This window comes from Phaenicophaeus curvirostris, chromosome 5 (genome assembly GCF_032191515.1).
Source record: "Phaenicophaeus curvirostris isolate KB17595 chromosome 5, BPBGC_Pcur_1.0, whole genome shotgun sequence".
Classification (NCBI taxonomy): Eukaryota; Metazoa; Chordata; class Aves; order Cuculiformes; family Cuculidae; genus Phaenicophaeus; species Phaenicophaeus curvirostris.
In genome coordinates this window covers 51,299,919-51,318,607 of record NC_091396.1, presented here as the reverse complement: position 1 = coordinate 51,318,607, position 18,689 = coordinate 51,299,919, and the positions used below count along the sequence as shown (strand labels likewise).

The following is an 18,689-nucleotide window of genomic DNA, read 5'->3' as shown; positions in this document are numbered from 1 at the left end:
TTTAAATCTTGAATTCAGTATTCGATATTTTGTTGTATAGCTTCATTTTTAGTTTCAGCTCTTCATATTTTTAAAAGTGAATATTTAAGCATTCAAGCAACTTCAGCAGAACTGAATGGCTGCGGGTAGCATCTAAGAGTTGATATGGCAGATAGTAAGGCAATGACTGAAATGTCTTTTATTCTTTTTCTAAATAAAAAGTCTAGATATTTAGAAAAGGTTATGGTATTTGTTTTCATAACAACTTCAAGTGGTCAGTGTGTTAAGTTTCAAATATGCTTTCCCCTGAAGCTTGTGGTATTTGTTCCCAGTCAAGAAATGGGGAAACTGAGGTGTGGATGCCATGACTCATCTAGCTTTAAATACAATACAAGCCTCCCAGTTTCTCATTTTGAGCATCACATTCATGGAACTCGCATTTAATGCCTGTCAGGGATCTACAGTGTTATGGTGTGTCTTGTTACGGCAGCATCATCAATATTCCCGCTGCCTGCTGAAGGGAGCCTGTGAGGTGTCTTGTGGGTTTTGACTTGCAAATGGTTGGCACACTTTAGGAGGGTTTTCCCTTACGATATTTAAATTTAGTACTATCACTGGTGGACCTCCTATTAAAATGTAGATGATTAAAACAGCTCTATCATTTATCAGTGCAAATTATCTTCTTGGATGTTATTGCCTTTGCATGCAGTTTCAGTGAATGGTTATGTGGCAGCTCCTTGATTGCCATTTTCTGCTCAGCCATGTAAAATGAGGTCCTTGTCTCAAATTCACTGCAGAACTTCCGATACTTTCAAATAATATATCAGTTCATTTACCTGCATCTGTCTGTCTTCTAAATATCTTCCTTTCTTGAAGATTTTGTCAGTGTTGTCTTGGATTTGCTCAGTAATATTTCCCAAGAAAAAGCTGAGATGGTTGGTAAAGGAGATGGCTGTTTGGGGAGCAAATAATTTCAGAAGTATCTGTGGCATCAGTATTTTGTTTCTATGATGGATTTTGAGAGCTTGGTTAAACTTAGCACTACTTTATAGTAATGCAGATAATAAAAATAGAATACTTGCATAGGACTTTGTTTCTTATGTTGTTATTCAGGAGAAGGTTCAAAATTCAAGAAAAGCTAACTTCAAACCAGCACTACATATGAAGTCTACGCATGTAGAGATCTGAAGGAAAAAGAACTGGTGCTTTCATTGTCAGATGTTCTGTTCAGGTCGTTGCTTTGATGAATCCTCCTGTCCTACAAGTCAGACTCCTACCCAGGTTTGAACAAAAAGGAACTAAGTCTTGTTTTATGTCCGTGGAGGAAGCTGGAGGGTATTATAGTCCCTAACGTGAACTGGTGAGTACATATGTACTCTTGAATGTTTACTCATGGTTAGCATGAATCAGATTTGGAGAAGTAATGTCATGAATTTCCTTTTGCTGTTATGTTGTTTGCATGCTCATGTAATTGCCTTTATATGCGATAAATATAGTTTTGAGTAGGACTTCTCAGGCCAGATTTTTTCCTGAAAAAGGAAAGGTGATATAGTCTGGGAAAGGAGGTCAGTTTGGTGGCAAACCATAACTCTGTGATTAGTGGGAGGTAAACAAGAGAGGACAGTTTTATACCTTGAATTTTGTCAGAATGCTTGTAAATATTCATTATTGTCCAGATGCTGAAGTTTAATTTAGTTTTGTACAGAGATGCACGTACCAGAATCTTGCAGAACTAAAAAAGCTCTGCACATGGCAATGTATGACAGCTTCTTTCTGCTAATCTCTCACCTGAAACATGTAGTTTATACATGTGGTTTTTTTCACATAAATCTAAGAAACCCTGCATTGTAATAGATGCTGTGGTAGTGCTTCAATGAAGCTGGCTTTCAAGAAATAGCCCTCACGTTGTATTTCAAGTTGCTTTTAGAAACAGCATTTCTTTCTTAAGAACTGATACAGAACTGAATGGAAAAGAAGTATTAGCAGAACAAAGAGATGTTAAAAATGGAGTTTTTAACTCATACTCAAGAGCTGCATGTCTTTACATAAAGCACTTGACCTGGAAGAAATCTTCAGTTTTTTAGTACTGCTCAGATAAACCAAGCAAAGCAATTCATTTAGCAAAGCACTTACTTGGCAGAAATATGAAAACACGAACATTGTTCACACTGTTAGAAGCTAAGCACTGTGAGGAAAGGCACTATCCAAAATACTTGAGCACTATAGTATGGTTTAATAGGCCCATGAGGATGCAGACATTTGAATCTTTCTTTTTTTTTTTCCTCTAAGTACTTTGAAAAATCCCAGAGTTTTCAGATGCTTCCTTCTTATCTCAGGAACTAAAATTTATAAGTGAAGTTATGAATATTTCTTTTATGAATGTATCTGAAAATTCATTGATTAGTCTTTTTTAATCAATGATGCTGGTGAAATGATTTGTTGCAGCTAAGTGTGTTCAATTTCCCTCAGCACTACTGATGCACTGTTTGTGTCACACACATTGAACTTGCTGTTTAATATCCTTAGTAAATCAGGCATACTAAATCATTATTGATTGTATGTGTGTGTGTGTCAGCTTTACATTCATAACTTTTTAATTCTTTAGCTAGTTTTATCTGGACAGAAGAGGGAAAGATGTAAAAAAAATACAATTGAGGCTTATGCCAATATTACATAAATAGAGGCAGGAGGAAAGACTACAGAGGCTGTTTCATGATTTCAAGATTTTATTAGATATAGGCAAGTACCTATGAGACTGAATGTTTGTAAATTCTCTGCTGCAGGGATATATGACACAGTCATTGTAGAGCATAGCTGTTCAAAGTTAACTTTTAAGGATTTTTCCAGAACATAACGTAATGTTTTCTGCTGCGTTAGGTTAGTCAGCTATATGACTTGATAGTATAATGTAGTTAGACAAAATAGCAGAAGGTGAGTGTTATAAAGACCTTGTCAGTAAAGGGCTATGGAAATAATAAAAAATGTTAAAAAAATCATGCAGATTTGAAATTTCTTCAGTTCAATAACAGTGTGAAAATGCTTTCAGAACTCTGAATCAACATGGACAAAGGCTGTGTTAGGTACTTTGATAAAACACTTGCCTTCTATCAGAGGTGGTCTGACCTACTGGAAGAGAGAACTGCTTTTGCCGTGGTTTCTGAATTAAAATTTCTCTGCTGATAAGTGGTTTTGCTACCTTAAAATAAGTAATTTAAAATAAATATTTAGTTTTTAAAGTATACTCTCTCATTTAAAACCAAAACCCTTTATAACAGTAATAAATTAAGACAGATGTCAAGTGGTTACAAATGTTCAAAAGACAAGCAAGCAAACCTCTATCAGCTGCAGAACCATTTCAATTTCCATTTTTTTCATGGTCCTTGTTACAGTTTGTCCTGGCAGCTGACAATAGTTTCTTTGGGATTCTGTCTGGTTTTTAATTTATGACCATTTCAAAAAGCGATAGCCACAATGGCATCAGAACAGATGGTATTATGAGGGTCACAGGCCCAAAGACTTACCAGAGGGCTATGAAATGCTATGACACAAATGCAGTCTGTGATGATGCTTTGTCATGTTAATTGAATGCCTAGCCAGAAGTTGGTAGGTTGCAGTTGCCAGAAATAACTGTTCTTGATGTAAAGTCTAAAACAGTATGAAAAGCTGTCAGGTCTATTAAAGTAATTGACACGTCAAACTTAATTTCCTTTAAAATTGTGATACGATAGTGTGATAAACTGGTGATCTCTGTTGGTAATAAGTGATGTAACTTTAGATTGGGCATCCAAAGCCATCTCACTTGCTACAGAATCAAACCCTAAGCTTCCTAAAATTGGGGTAAGTTTTATTAGTGGGTGCAGTCTCTCTGCCATGTGCATTACATTTGATTTAATGTAACTTTTATATCTGAATTTTTTTTCCAAAGTTAAAATCCATGGAGGTTTAACACAATAGCTGATAGGAAATATTTGTATCTCACCCCACACTCAGCAGCTGCCTTAAGTTCCAGAATTCCCACCTTCCCCACCAAACCCACACTGTTGCTATAGTTCTTATCCTTGAAAATGGAAGCTGCCACTCTGCATTTCAGTTCTTCACTCAGTGAGCATTAACTTCCCAGTTTACTTATTCTGATCCAATCCTAGCTTTGTGTGGGAGCGCCTTTTCTGCCATTCTTCTGTTCTTCCTGCCAACTGTGCTCCAGTGAACTAGAAAAGAGACTCAAATGGACAAGATTCTGACACTCTGGGAAGCAGGATTCAAATCTATTTCAGCTGCCTGTCAGCTGACAATAGTAAACCAAAGGAAGGCGCTGAAAGAGAAACAGCATTTGGAATTACATTTTCTCTGCAGATTCCAATCTTGTGCACTAATTTATTATGCAATTTGGAAAATGGATTTCAAGAGCCATAAACCACCCTTAGCATATGATTTAACATGCTGTGTCAATCAGTGCAGTGATGGATAAACATTTATAAAAAGTCCATAAATGCATCAAACTTGTGTTTTACCTCAGTCTTTAACAGGAATGTGATATTTCTCATGGATGGGAAAGGTAAAATTAGTAGTGGAAATGCAAGTATGGAAATGGTGGTATGTGCTTGCTGGTGGAGAGTGAGGAATTAGCCAGTATTCTGGGTGAACTAGTAGATTAAATAAGAAATCAGTAATACTGGTGAAACCTAAGTTAACAAAAGATTGCAAGATAGTTAATATGCTTCCGCTATGTGGGAAGAGCACTTGCTCCAGTCTGATTAAAAGTGAGATTTAGAGACCCTTCAGAAAAGGAAATTCGATGACTTTCACAAATACAACATTTAAGAGCAAGACCGAGTATGGAAATGACTGGGGTGGACAAAGAGCTGGAGTACTGTTTGATTCCCATTGTTCTACAAGAGCTACATCTTCATTGTTCATAAGTTGGTCAAGCCCAACAGAAGACATTATGTTGTCCCAGTTATCAACCTCATCATCTTGTCAACAGTGTATTCTTACCAATAATTTTGTAAGCCTACAGATTTCTCCTTTCCTTATGGAAGATGGTAGTGTTTGTGCCCAGCTGGTGGCTTCACATCCCCAAATATACTGCCATGCCCAGTAAACCCAAAAGAGGCTGATCAACAGGGCAAGTGTACACTCAGTGTGACCTAAAGCATAGGTTTCACTTGGAGCATCCTTGCAGGCTGGCCCTGTGATTCTTTTGTAATCCCAAGTAAAGTGTCTGGATGATAAAACTAGCCTGTAGCTTTGCATCAGTGTTGCCCACATACGCAGCGAGCACTGAGGTGACTGAGCTGTAGCACTAGAAAGTCTCTGGAGCGTTTCCTGGGAGGAGTAGGAAACTATAGTGATGTTGATGATGATGACGATAATAATGCTCCTTGTAAACATGAGAGGAATATGCATAATCAAAATAAGGCCTAGTGAGATTGACAGTGGAACAAATGAAAACAAACTGGCTTGTGAAAAATTTGGGAAGATGATTTGCAGATTTCTAGCACTTACATTCTAAACACTGTGGAACAAGAAATCCTGTGCTAAGGTTGTCTGCAACAACAAGGGAACAAAATGATGCCTTAAGAGGGGTCTTCTGATCTGATAAGAATGAAATGAAAATGGCTTATTTTTGTCAAGTTTTAAGTAAAAACTTAACGCTGATCCACAAAAGGATACTTGTAAGAGAACCCAATAGGCTTATATGGAGTTGAATTACGAAAGGTGATACTGCAGTTTTATTTATCTGCTTCCAGGTCAGTATTAGTAAAAGCTGATTTGTTGAGGTATACTAATCTTATTTTTAACTTTTTTAAAAATTAATGGATTTTTTTCCCGCAAAATACTGAAATACTGCTGTTTGAATCCCTCTCTTTGTCTTTTTTCCTTGGTTTTCAATATATTCAACTTCTTTGGGTTTTGTGAAAGGTAAATTGGTATATAAAGAAGTGGCTTATTTTTATGAAAGTTCTCAAAGGCCTTTCTTAGCCAGTGATTAGGGTTTGGCTCTTCTGATCACTACCTGATGGCACACAGATGGGAGGGTGTATGCCTTCTCTTCACACTGAAAAAGCCTTCCCTTGAAGATGGATCTGCTGGCAGTTGTCCTGTCAGACTGACAAGCTAGCAGTCTACCTACGACTTCTGACTTTCATTTAAGAATCTGGGCTGGGGATGAAGGGGAGAAAGGGGGTGCATTCCCTCTCGTGCCAGGAGGGTTTTGCAAACTGCAATGAACGTGGCTCTTCCCATGGGAGTGCATTGAGCCTGTGGAGCAGATGGCAGCTCACATCTTAGAGGGGAGGAAATGCTCTGTTTCCTGGGGATGCTATTAAAAATGTAATTGTTAATGCTATATTAAAAATAACTTCTTTTTCTTAAGAGGCTACTACACTGGCATTGCAGTATGTGCTGCTGTGGTGCCATAGCACTTTTGAAACAGTGACATTAGCCATAGTTCTAACACGTTATGTATATAATTCTATGTGCAAAAGTTTCTTTGGCTAAGGGCAAAAAGAATCAAAATGTGAATAATGTGCTTTAATCTTTGACTTTCTGTTTTATTTTATTAAAGAAAGGACTGGTCATCTTTTTCCTTACATTGCAGTTCTGACTCTGAATATTTAATACAGAATTGGTCAAAATATTTGAGAGAAATACACATGCATAGATGCAAAAAAGGTCCTTTAGAAGATTATCATTCACTTCTGATTCCTTTTATCATAGTCTCAAAAGTTTGAAAAAGTAAGTCCTAGTTTCTGTAATATTGAGTGTGTACAAGTATGGATGACAAGTGCTAGATTTCGGTATAGTTACAGTCTAGCTAAAGATCTCCAAGGTGCTCAATTTGGACTCTGTCAGCTTCCTTAATTATAAATTTTAACCAGAGAATCCAGTACTGGATCTGCAACTCTGATTTTTCTTTGATACAAAACTATTCCCCTGACTTCACATTGATTTCTTCATTAGAACATTTGATCAATTTTCTAATTACTATTTGCGGAAATCACGTACCACCAGTATTGTCATTGTGGTTTTATAGAAAAGCTGTCATTAATGAAAAACGGCTTCTTAAAAAGTCATTGCTTGCTATTTCTTATTGTTTAGATTTGAATTCTATCAGTGCTTGACTCATGGACAGAACATTAATTTCTTTGCATTATAATTTTGCATGGAGCACAAGCTTTCAAAATCAGGAACCTTTAGGTGTACCAAATTGAAATCTATGCTCTTGGCAATGGAGTAAGGACACTGAATTCCCAGTCCCTCATTTCTTGTGAAAGATCCAGCTTTTGTTCAAATGCTTGAATAATAACTCACTGGGCTGACTTTGAGGCTCCTCATTTCAAGAATCTTGATCCGAGGTTTTCTGTTTCTCTAGCTTGTTCTGCACTTGTATAGTTTTTGAAGGATTTGGGATCTTTTTTCCTCAATTAGATATTGAAAGTGACGTTATGTTCGTCCTAAGTCTTGAATAACAGAGAAACAATTTTCTCTACTTCCCACCCTTTGACTCAGAACTGGGGAAATACTGACATCAGTAACAAACATTATTTAGAACTCTCTGTAGGTAGCACAATGATGCAGTAGGAAACCTAGCTGTGCTTTTGAAACCAACAGTGTTGAAATACTGCCACACATTAGGTGGATAATATGGTAGGGTTTCAGCAGTGAATACACTGTAATCAGATCATGCATTTATATCTATAAAGTGTCTGCATAGGGGAAAAGGTGCCACTATATAAATGATGATATACAAGAATATTCTGAATTAAGGAATTACTATGGGCATAATTCCTAAACAGCACTGTCTGTGGCTGTGACCTCCAGGACCAGCTTTCATCAGAGGTATATGTGCTTGAAGGATACTATACATCTGGGAAGTCCTCTTTTCTCATTTTTGGTAAAAAAAGCCAGATGTGGCTTAAGTACTAGGAGAGAGAGCAGGGAAGGTACAGTGATGCTGAGCTTCTGGATGGAGGGAGGTGATTGAGTGAAGAATCACCCACATTTCAGTGTCACCTCATGGTGTCACAACTGGGAGGAAACGTAAAACATTTGCACCAGATGACAAGGACTCCGAATTTGGGACTGGCCATACTCTGAGAACTATGATCGTACTTGATTGTTCTGTGGTGATGCAGTACTTGCCAGAGCTGTAGCCATCTGACTTCTGAAGAGAGAATCATTGTGTTTTTACTGTACTTGTAAATACAACATATGAAGTAAGACCCTCAGTACAATTTTCAGATGAAAATAAAAAGTTAATCTCCAAAGTCACTGTCGGTTTCACTCTATCAGTAAGGTGTTTTGTTTCCAGTGTGCTTGCTGTAGTTAAATTAGTTCTCACAATGTAACGTGGCAGTCACGCTGTATTTTATAAGCTGATATGACCTTCATGTAAATTGTAAATCAGAATTGTAGCAAACTATTACAAGATTTTGTTGTCTTAACAAGAAAAGAAGTCCCCCAAGAGCTTCCATCTTGGTGGAAGGCTATGACCAGTAATTAACAAAAACAAACCAACCTTTAAAGTTTGAACCACTCTGCAATATTGGCTGTGAACAGTAGTGAACTAAAAGGCAAGCACATCCCTGTTGGAAGGGGTCAGCCTTTTTCAAGGGGGTTATAAATACACAGATGCACTAACAACCACGCATGTTCGTTATTTCATACTGGCAATGTGAAGTTCCCTGAGTAACCAAGCCAAAGTTGTTGTTTTAAAAATCTGTTGCCAAGCAGTAGGATTTCTCTTAGCAACCAGTGTTTTGCAGCAGGGGAAGCAATTGGATACCTTAGGGGGTATGTTAGCACTGGGGGAAGGGTAACGAAATAGCAACCTGGGGTTGGGAGCTTGCTTCAGCGGTGACAGAGCACAGTCGGTTACTGGGGAACAAGGAAGGCAAGCAGGGGGACAAGGCAGGAAGGAACATGCAGGGCAGTCAATGTTTTGGGATAGGCTGTGAACAAAAATGTTGGCTGCAGGTGCAGGTTCATATTTGTTCATCAGTTGCTTTGGTTTGGTTTAGTGAGCTGTAGTGATGTTAGCTAGTTGTCCGCATTTGAAAAAAAATCCATGCTGAGCTGCTAGGAAATTTTAATTTGAGTAGATTTGAAGAAACACACTTTTTATTATTCAAAAGAATTGCATTATTAGAGCAAATGAGATGAGTAGTTCTGCATTTTGGAAACACATTACATGTATGTTGCCGTTTCTTTTCCAATCAAAAAAAAAAAAAGTATTCACGGAAAATTATCTTTACTTGTAAGTGTTGGTGGTCAAGCCAGTTGTCTTTAAAGCTTATAATATGGACGCCCTTCAAAATCACTGCATTAAAATGCATCTGTCTGTCACTGCAGACAGCACTATGTTTATTCATTGTTTTTCTGATAAGGACTTTTTTCAAATTGATGCACCATGTCACAGTTTTTTCACACTTGCGGGTAACATTTACTTAAAATGACTAAACATGTAATTGTTCTTGGTATATGCCTTTGAAAGGAGGAGTTAATAAATGATTTCTTGTGCAAAGTCATGCTTCCATTAGTTGGACATGTTTCAGCACAAATTCATCAGCTAAAAGGAAAACAGGAGAGCATAGTGTATAAATAACAATACATAAGTGTAAAATGTTGATTATAGAATACATTTTAAATAGTTTTTTACAGAGAATGGGAAATACCTGCTGCAGAATTTTACTAATTTTTCCACGTATCATGACAAATTATTATCGTTTTGCCTCACTAACACTTCTGTTTCATTATTATAGCATAGCACTGTCAGGTCTCTGGTAAACCTTCAAGTTTGTTTGAAAATAGCAGCCACCTTAACACATGCAAAATAGGCTGAAAAAGCAGCATGTAACAAGGGGCAGTTCTGTGATGCTAAAATTACAGTGCATATGGATTTGCAATGCATACATTGCATATTAAGTTTTGTAACTGTTTATGGTCATAATCCTTGATCTTCAGGATTATTTTAGATAAGATGGGATGTTTCTATCTTGTATTACTGCATGATTGAAAGTTGTTTCTTTCTGAGGCAGGCTGGGACTTGTTTAAAAAAAATAAAATAGTGAACTGGGAAAATCACTGGGGAGTTGGATATAGTGAATTCTTTGGGCCTTTTATGGTAACTTTTAAAACATCTTTGGTTTCCACGTCTGTGTAGCTCTATATCTGATTATACATTTGCAGCTGCTAGCTTATTAGGCTTCAGGGGGTCATCAGTAAATCAGGCAAGTAGTACTTTCACTGTTCTTCTGTCTCCTTGCTCTCATTGTTAAAACCAAAATCAGTCCATTTTATATTTTCATATGTTTATAATTTATTATATATTTTGGTTTTGCAAGGGAAACTTTTAGCTCTGAAGGGTATTTTTAGGTAAGTAATGTCTGCATCATAGACACTTAGAAGCTCTTTGGCAACCAAGTCATGTAATAGACCTACTAGGAAAAAAAATAATATTTTATCTGCTAGAACTCAAATATTCATAGCTGAGTCTTTTGTTTCTTAAACACGGTGAGCATCTTTTTGCGTGTTAGGTTGGCCACATTTCTTCTTGTCATACTGGCAATTTCTCCCAGTTAGCATTTTCCTTCTCTGCAGTTACAAGTGTGGCTGAGTTCAGCATCCTCTCTGAAGAAGGCAAAATTGCAAATGGACTTATGGTCAAAGTTTCCATTACACTGTTTTTCCACTTTGAAGTAAATCTCATTGCTTTTGAGAACATCTCCCACCTGTAGCCTATATTTTTCTTAGTGAAGATAAAATTGTTCCTCTTGATATCAAAGAAGTAAAGGTTAAAATCTCAAGTGGAGCTTCTGTTGAGACTGAGAACTGTTTATTTTCCAGGAGAGAGTAGTCAGACAGTTAAACCTTAAGAAAAACTCAGTCTCTCTTGAGCAGAAGTGTTTAGTCCCCTTGAAGAAACCACAGGGATCTTTGTAGTGTTACCTTTTTGGGGGTGGAGGTAGGGGAAGTAGGTATTGCAAATTGTATGTTTAGCACTTTATGATAAAGCTGTGGTTTGGTGAGACATATGATGGGTGATAATTATGTCTTTAGTTTTTAAAAAGTTAGTTCCATGGAAAAAATTTGAATGTTATCTTCACATTTGCCTAAAAGCAAATAAAAATGTGTGACCTTACTATATGCCTCAAAATGACTAGTTTTAATCATATTTTCAAAATCAGAAATTAATTTTTCAAGTAGTTTTCCATTTCTGTCATGTGTTTATTTTTCCACTGACTGTTGGGTTGATCATTATGCAGGTTATGGTGTGGAGTTTGCTTTGTGTGTGTGTTTGTTTTTTGTGGATTTTTGTTGGTTTTGGTTTGGTTTGTTTTTTCTTTTTTAAAAAAAGGCCTCATGGATTCAAATATTTCACAATCCATTAGTTTTATGGTATTGGTTTTCTCATTTCAGAAAAAAGCTGGATACCTACTGTAATTTTGCTGTATAATCTTTATATTCATTAGTTAGACCTTTCTCTGCACATGTTTTTTTCAGTGAAACACAAGGAATTAAGAGAAAGTTGTTCTTACAGCAAAAGCATCAAGTAGTCATATTATATAGGCATGAAAATATTATCACTCTCTTCTCAGGAGTTCTTCAACCAGGAGTTGAAGAAGCTTCCTGGGCCCTTTAGACAAGTCTTCTCACAGACATCAGAGCATGCAAAGTCTTCGTGTAGGACTCTGTTTTAGTGCTGGTTTGCACCCTGCTACTGTGAGTAGAATGCCAGGAATGTTTTCACCTTTTTTTGGTAAACTTACTCACAGCCAATTTCTACGCATGTATTCTTGTGCCAACATTATTCTCTAACTAAAATAGTTTTTCTCTATTCTGTTCTCTCTATAGTATTTATATAGCAAGTAACTTCTCCTGTCAGCTTTTGATTTGCTAGGTTAAACAAACTAAGTCTGTTGCTCTTCTCTTCTAGACTGAGATTATGTTGATTATCTCAATGGTAGTTTTATGTGCCTGTTCCAGTTTGAATGACCTTTGAAGAGGAGGGACTACGAGGGTAACAGAGGAGGCCCCTGTCTAGCTGTGTATGGCACGGGTGCTAAAATCTCTGTTTTTTTTCTCTACTGGAAACCTTTCCACACTGGCACCTTTTCACAGTGTCATCCTATGGTTCCCTGACATATGCAAATCCTTCTTCCAGTCTGCTTGGTTGACAGGCTTCCACCATGCCACAGAACTTCTGTGTTACTGTTGTGTTATTTTCTACTTGGTTTTATTAACTTTTGGTATATTTCAGTTATTCCTGTTATTCCTTCTATATCGTAGCCTCTTAACTTTTTCTTGTCTAATTATATCATCACTTACAATTGTTGTGATGCATCATTAGTTAAAACACTGAACATGATTAGTCCCAAGACAGTCTCCAAAATACTGAATATATAATCCCCATTCCTTAGTGCACGCAAGATAAGTATAAATGAAGGTTATTCAGCCAAATGTTTTGGATGGCACTTTAAGATATTTCTGTCTATTCAGATTCAATAGGGTTTTTTTCTGGACTGTGTTTGTGTAGGTACCTAGGAGATATTGAGTAATAAATAACAAATGAATTCTGTTTTGGCAACAGGGTCTTCAGTCAAGGGTTGGGCCCTGTTTGGCAGAGCATCATAAACAATCCTTGGACAGATGCTTTGGCAAAATAAGCAAAGAGTAGCAGTTTTATATGTGGGGCAATGTGAAATGAAGTGTAAGGGTGATGAAGGGAGGAAACACATGTAAAATCATTGACTGACTAGAGGAAGACTTTGTGACTCTGGACCAGATGAAGAAAGAATTGGTAAGATCTTGAAAATAACCTGTGGCTGAGAAGAAAATTGGAGCCACGTTTCCCCCCTTTTTATAAATTCCTAAAGAGTTTTTTTCTGTCATGATGTGAAGTTTGGGTAGGACCTTGTTTCTGGTGACTACAGTACCTCCCTGTCACAGGCAGCATACAGTAATGTTCTTTTAGAAACCAGGCCCTGTAGGCTCTTAAAATTGGAAAGTCCGTGTTACTCCTGGCTCTGAGCCCTGATGGTGGCCTGGGCACTGTTGACCTTTCCTAGAGCAGAGAGCATCTGAACTCCACAAATCTGTGAGTACTGTTGATTATTCAAAATGACTGGTATAAATACCAACGAGTCAGAGACCTGAAGCTTTTGCTTCTTGTGATGATGGCACAAAAAGGTCTCTATTTCTCCAGAGACTCCCTTCACTTCCAGCTTGTGCTGTTTCTGATTAGAGTTTTCTCTTGGAGTTTTTCGCATTACAAAATCAACCTCTTCAGTGTAGACCTGGATAAAAGAAAAATAAGATTTGCTTAGAGTGTTTGCAACATAAAGGCATCCTGAACAGACAGAAGCTGGAAGCCTTAGCATGCTTAGGGGAGATCAGTGGTTTGTCAGAAAAACAGAAGTAAAAACTACCATAACCAAAATAACCCCAAAATAACCCCAGAGTTCTCAGCAAACCAAACATGGGGAAAAGTGATAAACAAAGCTTGTATTGGGCTGCGAAATTTAGAAGCCCACACACATTAGAGGCTTTTATAACTGTGCTAGAAGCAAATGTCATAAATTTATTGGTCTTTCATGTGAAAGAATCAGTGAAAGAGACAACATAGCAGGAAAAATATGGCATTCTCATAGCAGGATGCCAACAGTTGGCTTAGACCCGTCTTTAAAGTACTGCAGCATTTTAAAATGTACAAAGAACAAGTAGATGGCTTAGATTTTGTAATTCCTTAGGAACTTGCTGTTTTCATCATTCTTTTTAGAATATATTTAGTAGTATTTAATGCTATTTAATCAAATTATTTTATAGCAGTTTTTCTAACTTATTCAACTTCCAAAATCTCTATAATACTTATTTTTTTTAAGTTGATATGCCTTTGTATTGAGGATATAGGGAAAAGGCATTCTGTTTAGGTTTTAAACTAACATGCCAAGTCTGAAGTTGTGGGCCGTATGTCACTTAGGTACCCTGCTGTGTTTCTGTGGCACTGATGTATTGTTCAAGCCCATCTCCATCCATAAAGCAAGAGACCTAACTTTATTCTGCAGATAAATGTTGTCTGTGCATCTGCTGCTACATAGGTAAAGGCCAGAACCCATAAGCGGTGAAGAGCAGGATAATTTGCTTTTGATACCTGGGAAATCTCAGGGGAGTTGTGTTTGGGTTTTTTATTATTATTATTGTTTGTTTGTTTTAGAGGTTTGTTTTTAATTTGTTTGTTTGTTTTCCTGAAGGGAACTAGTACAGTGAGCCAGCATATGCCGACAGCTGGTAAACTGGGGTTCAGTTTTGTTGGATGGGTGATGGTGCAAGGTCACTGAAGGATGCTGTGTGGTAGGCTTAGCTGCTCCTTCTCCCTGTGGTCTATTGTGTAATGCTTAATAGAGCAAAGTCAGGGAAGGACCACAAACTATTTGAAATGTTCTGTGCCTCAGAATTTCAGTGAAGTCATCTGGGAAAGTGATCTACAAACTGGACGCTCACAGTATATGACATCTGACTATCATTCTGACGGAGTTAATGAATCAGAGGGTATTATGTCTTCTTTCTCTAGATTGCTTGTTTGAGCTCAGCCCACAGCTATAGAGACCAAATGTCACCATCCTTTTGATGCTCTGCATGAAATGAGTCTAATTTTATCTCCACTGGTTCTTTGGAAGCAAAGCTCGTTGTCCCAGTGCAGATACCCGAGGCAGGAGTCTTCAGCCTGAGACACCAGTCAAAGCCTGATTTCAATAGTTTATTTTCTCAGAAAAATATGACAGCAGGGAAGCAGCTAGTATTTCCTCTCGTTCTATCACCTGGAAAATCTCAGCTACACTTCTATCCACACAGAATAGGGCAGATGTGATATAATGTGTTTCTGTTCCCATCAACAGGCTGCAAAATTTGTTGTTTCCTTTGGTCCTGGAAAGAACAGCTTGTATGCTTCGCAAGCGGGGAAAATAGTCTGGCATGTTTAGGGAAAAATAAGTATTATGAGTATTCAAAGAACTCACATGTTTAATTAGTATAAAATATACAAAAGTGCATGGGATAAAGGAAGATTTTTGAAAGTTGGATCATCTTGTCTTGGAAGTTAAGAATGCTTTAATTTTACTCAGGTTGGGTGCATGCAGCCAAACCATCTTTATATATTGCACCTCCTTGCTTCATTTTTTGTGGTTTCACATCTGATACCTACCAGTCACTGACAATCACTTTTCTGCAGGGAGAAAAACACCAGCTCTGAGAGTTATCTGATTTTTTAATTGGAAGTACTGTTCTCTCACTCTGGAAATGCTGACTCACTTGGCAGCTCAAAATTCCAAAACCAGAAAAGCCCTCTAGCACCTTCACATGAGAACATCTGCTAGGCTGATAGAAATTAGCTTTCATTGTGTTTATTTATTTACTTGCCAATATGATACAGTGCTCTTTATATTGTTCTTCAGAGCATGGCCTGTACGATGGAGTTAGCAGTCTGCTGTGCTGAAAGCCAGCCTGGTGGGCAGAATTCCAGACACGTATGTTGGATAATTCAGGAGTTGCATAGAATTTCATACTTTCTAATCATCGGCGCTTATATTGACAGTGATTTGAAGGACAGATGCACAGAAAGAAATAAAAGAAATCATGGCCCAGGGAGTGGGGGCTGGGAGGAGAAAAGTCACAAGGAAACTATAAGCATGTAATCAGGAAGCTTCTCTGCAAAACAAAGATTAGTGGTCCATATGCATTTCGCAATAGAGAATCACTAGGTAAAAATGCATAACATTGTTAGGATTAGAATAATCCCAGAATAAAGCTGTCTTACGGGGTCATTTCATGCCTTTTCTGGCACAGTAACATGGCTGAATGTGATGGATGGATATTTCCACTGCCTTATTCAGCCTGTATCCTGGTGTGTTTGGACATCCTCTTGGATCATGTTATGTTGAATTGGATCCCATTCCACAGAGGAAGACAAAGAATCGGTGTCCAGGGAGCTCCTCAGGAAGTTATCTTCTTGCTGGCACTTTATAAACTACTGATGCAATATTAGTCTCCGTACAGTTCCCGTTCCACAGTTTGAATCAAATACCGTGGCTGTTGCCCATTGGGCTGAACTCTGCTCTGTTACTGCCATCCCTGAGAGCCCACGGAGCTGTGTTTATGATCTTGGATATTATAAGGCATGAGCTGAGTGTTGAGATGCGCAGGCAGGATACAAGCACTTCAGAGCACACGCCTTAGGCCTTCAGGCACGGGAGCTTGCCACAAAAGCTCAAGTATTTACTGTTTTTTGGTGATTGGGTGGAGTTTTTGTTGTTCAACTCAGTTTTTGTATATGAGTATCTGTTTTCTGTTCAAAGCCGCTTGACTCCTTTCGTGTAGTAGTAGCTTGGTCCAGTCCTGCTTCAGGTCATGGGTGATTTTTTGTGTGTTTAAAGAAAATAAAGTTGTCCTTAGCACTTTGATCCCAAGTGCTATGTACGCTTATTTCACTGTTGCTACACACCATTTGAACTTCAGGAAAGTCCTACTGACCAATAGCAACCATTTTTATTTTGTTTTCATGCAGGCTCTGATACTTCATCAGCTTGGGCGCTATAGCTTGGCAGAGAAGATTCTCAGAGATGCGGTCCAGGTGAACTCCACAGCCCATGAGGTCTGGAATGGCCTTGGAGAGGTTCTGCAGGCTCAAGGCAATGATGATGCTGCGACTGAATGCTTCCTGACGGCACTGGAGCTTGAAGCTAGCAGTCCTGTGGTCCCTTTTACCATTATTCCCAGAGTCCTTTGAGAAGGCGTCTTGATCAACTGATTTTGGTCTGACTCCTGGGGGAGGAAGCCCAGTGTATCAGGCTGCCTGGTAACTGGTTAGGTTGGAAAGCCTTTAGAGCTACAGGTAATAAACTCCAGTCTTTGCAGGAAAGTGGCCAAAACAGTGACTTGATGCAATATATCAGTGTTAGACTGAGAGGACTAAGTGGCTGGCCAGTACGGAATCACTCATATCGCCTACAGTTTTGCCCTGGTAGTTTTCAAACATTGTTACATTGTTTATGGATGATGTGCCATATTTTGTTAGTGATACTTGAGTGTTACATAAAATATAATGGAATCAACTACCAAATGTAGAATAATATATTCAAGTTAAAATTCAGTGGCAGAGCAGACTATTTTTAACAAGACTGTTAATAAAACTGTTCTCTTCCTGCCTCTCAACCTCTTTTGGCCCAAAGTCAAAATGTGAATTTTCTCTTTCCATCTCTATTTTAGTCCAGGCCAGAAAATCAGTTCAGTTCTTGTTTTTAGTTGCTAATAACTGTGATGTGTGGCTGTTATCTCTATTTAGAGTGAAGGCTGAGTACAAAAATATTTGTATTTTACCAAGGTATGCCTGTTACAAAAAAATATATTAGTTATTTAAGTTTAACTTTTTTATGTGAATTCAGAGTTTATTTATCAATGGAAATATGTAAAAAGAAGCCTCAAATGGAATATTTACCGACATTCCTTATACATGACCCACACTTGGCTAAATGGGAAGATTATGTTAATAATAAAATGATTTTTAAATGGATCATTTCCTGTGTCCTGGTTAAGAACCCAGGGGGAAGTAGGGAGTTTGAACACATTTGCATGAAGTGGGGCCTGTGACTAGCTGGCCTCAAAGATGAACAACACCAAAATTAAATGCCCTGAGGCCAGTCTAGAGAAAAGAAGCTGTCATGCTCTTTGCCAATGGTATTGTTATCTTAGATTTCAGTTATCCTTAAATCTTTGCTTCTCCATTTTCATACTTTCCACTTCAGCCTCGATGAAGCTGGATTACTCTGCCTCTACATAATACATGGACATTTACATATATCTTGGTAGTGCGTGGGAAGAACATGTTAAATATTTATACACTATTCTTTAGTGTTCTTTACCTGTCTTCGTAGTTCTTTTTCAATGTCTCCTGCACTTACATCCTTTGAAGGAAGAGTTGGTTGGTAACATATTAGTGCCATATCAGTTGGATTTACAGCCAAGTGTCTAGTAGGCAAATACTTGCCTGAATTTCTCTGAGATGCATGGAAAAGTCTCATTTGTTGCAATGAATATTAAGTGTGCATGAGCTGGGGTAATCTAGTGTCTGCTCATTTACAGTGTTGGGCTCATATGGAGCCTGGGAAGAATTCCAAGTTCCCCATTAGACTGGGTACTTCTTGGTATTTGCCTGATTTGTCGCAGGAAGGAGTTTTAAAATGCTTTGCACAAGATAGCAGATGATTCATAAAAATAACAGCAAATGTTTTTCCTCTGTCACTCCGCAGTAAACTTACCTCAAATGCATGGACACTTACTGTGACACAGGCTCTGCGTGCTCCAGTGAGGATCTCCAAATGGCAGAAGGCTTAAACTAGTGGGAGCTCTTCATTCTTGCCTCTCCCCCCCCGTACCCCGCCCTGCCCCAGCATTTCATGTGCCTTTTAGGCTGAGGCTGCTTTCAAATGCTATCTGCTTAGTGCCTAGACCATCTGTTCTCTGTAAAATGGACCAAAAGGCTGTAATAGGTAGTGTTCTCAAATCTTTTTAAAAGCCAGTAGAAATTGTGTCATCTTGCTCACTGTGAAAACATCAAAGGTTTCCTCCCCCCTTTAAAATGCCTGTTTTGCATATTTTCTTCCTACTGTCCTTGGTTTTTTTTTTCCTCTTTTCTGTTTGCCAACTGTTCTCTTTTC

General features: G+C 38.1%; 1 protein-coding gene across 4 annotated transcripts in view; it reads left to right on the top strand.

Moving 5' to 3' along the window:
• The window catches only part of TTC7B (tetratricopeptide repeat domain 7B), a 129,937-nt gene extending 112,535 nt beyond the window's left edge, over window positions 1-17,402 (top strand). For all 4 annotated transcript variants that reach the window (XM_069858701.1, XM_069858700.1, XM_069858699.1 and 1 more), the window contains one exon: window positions 16,541-17,402. In XM_069858701.1, the coding sequence (XP_069714802.1) occupies window positions 16,541-16,762 (222 nt within the window). In that variant the 3' untranslated portion in view covers window positions 16,763-17,402. The remainder of the gene's footprint in view (window positions 1-16,540) is intronic.
• Window positions 17,403-18,689: the final 1,287 nt, after the last annotated feature.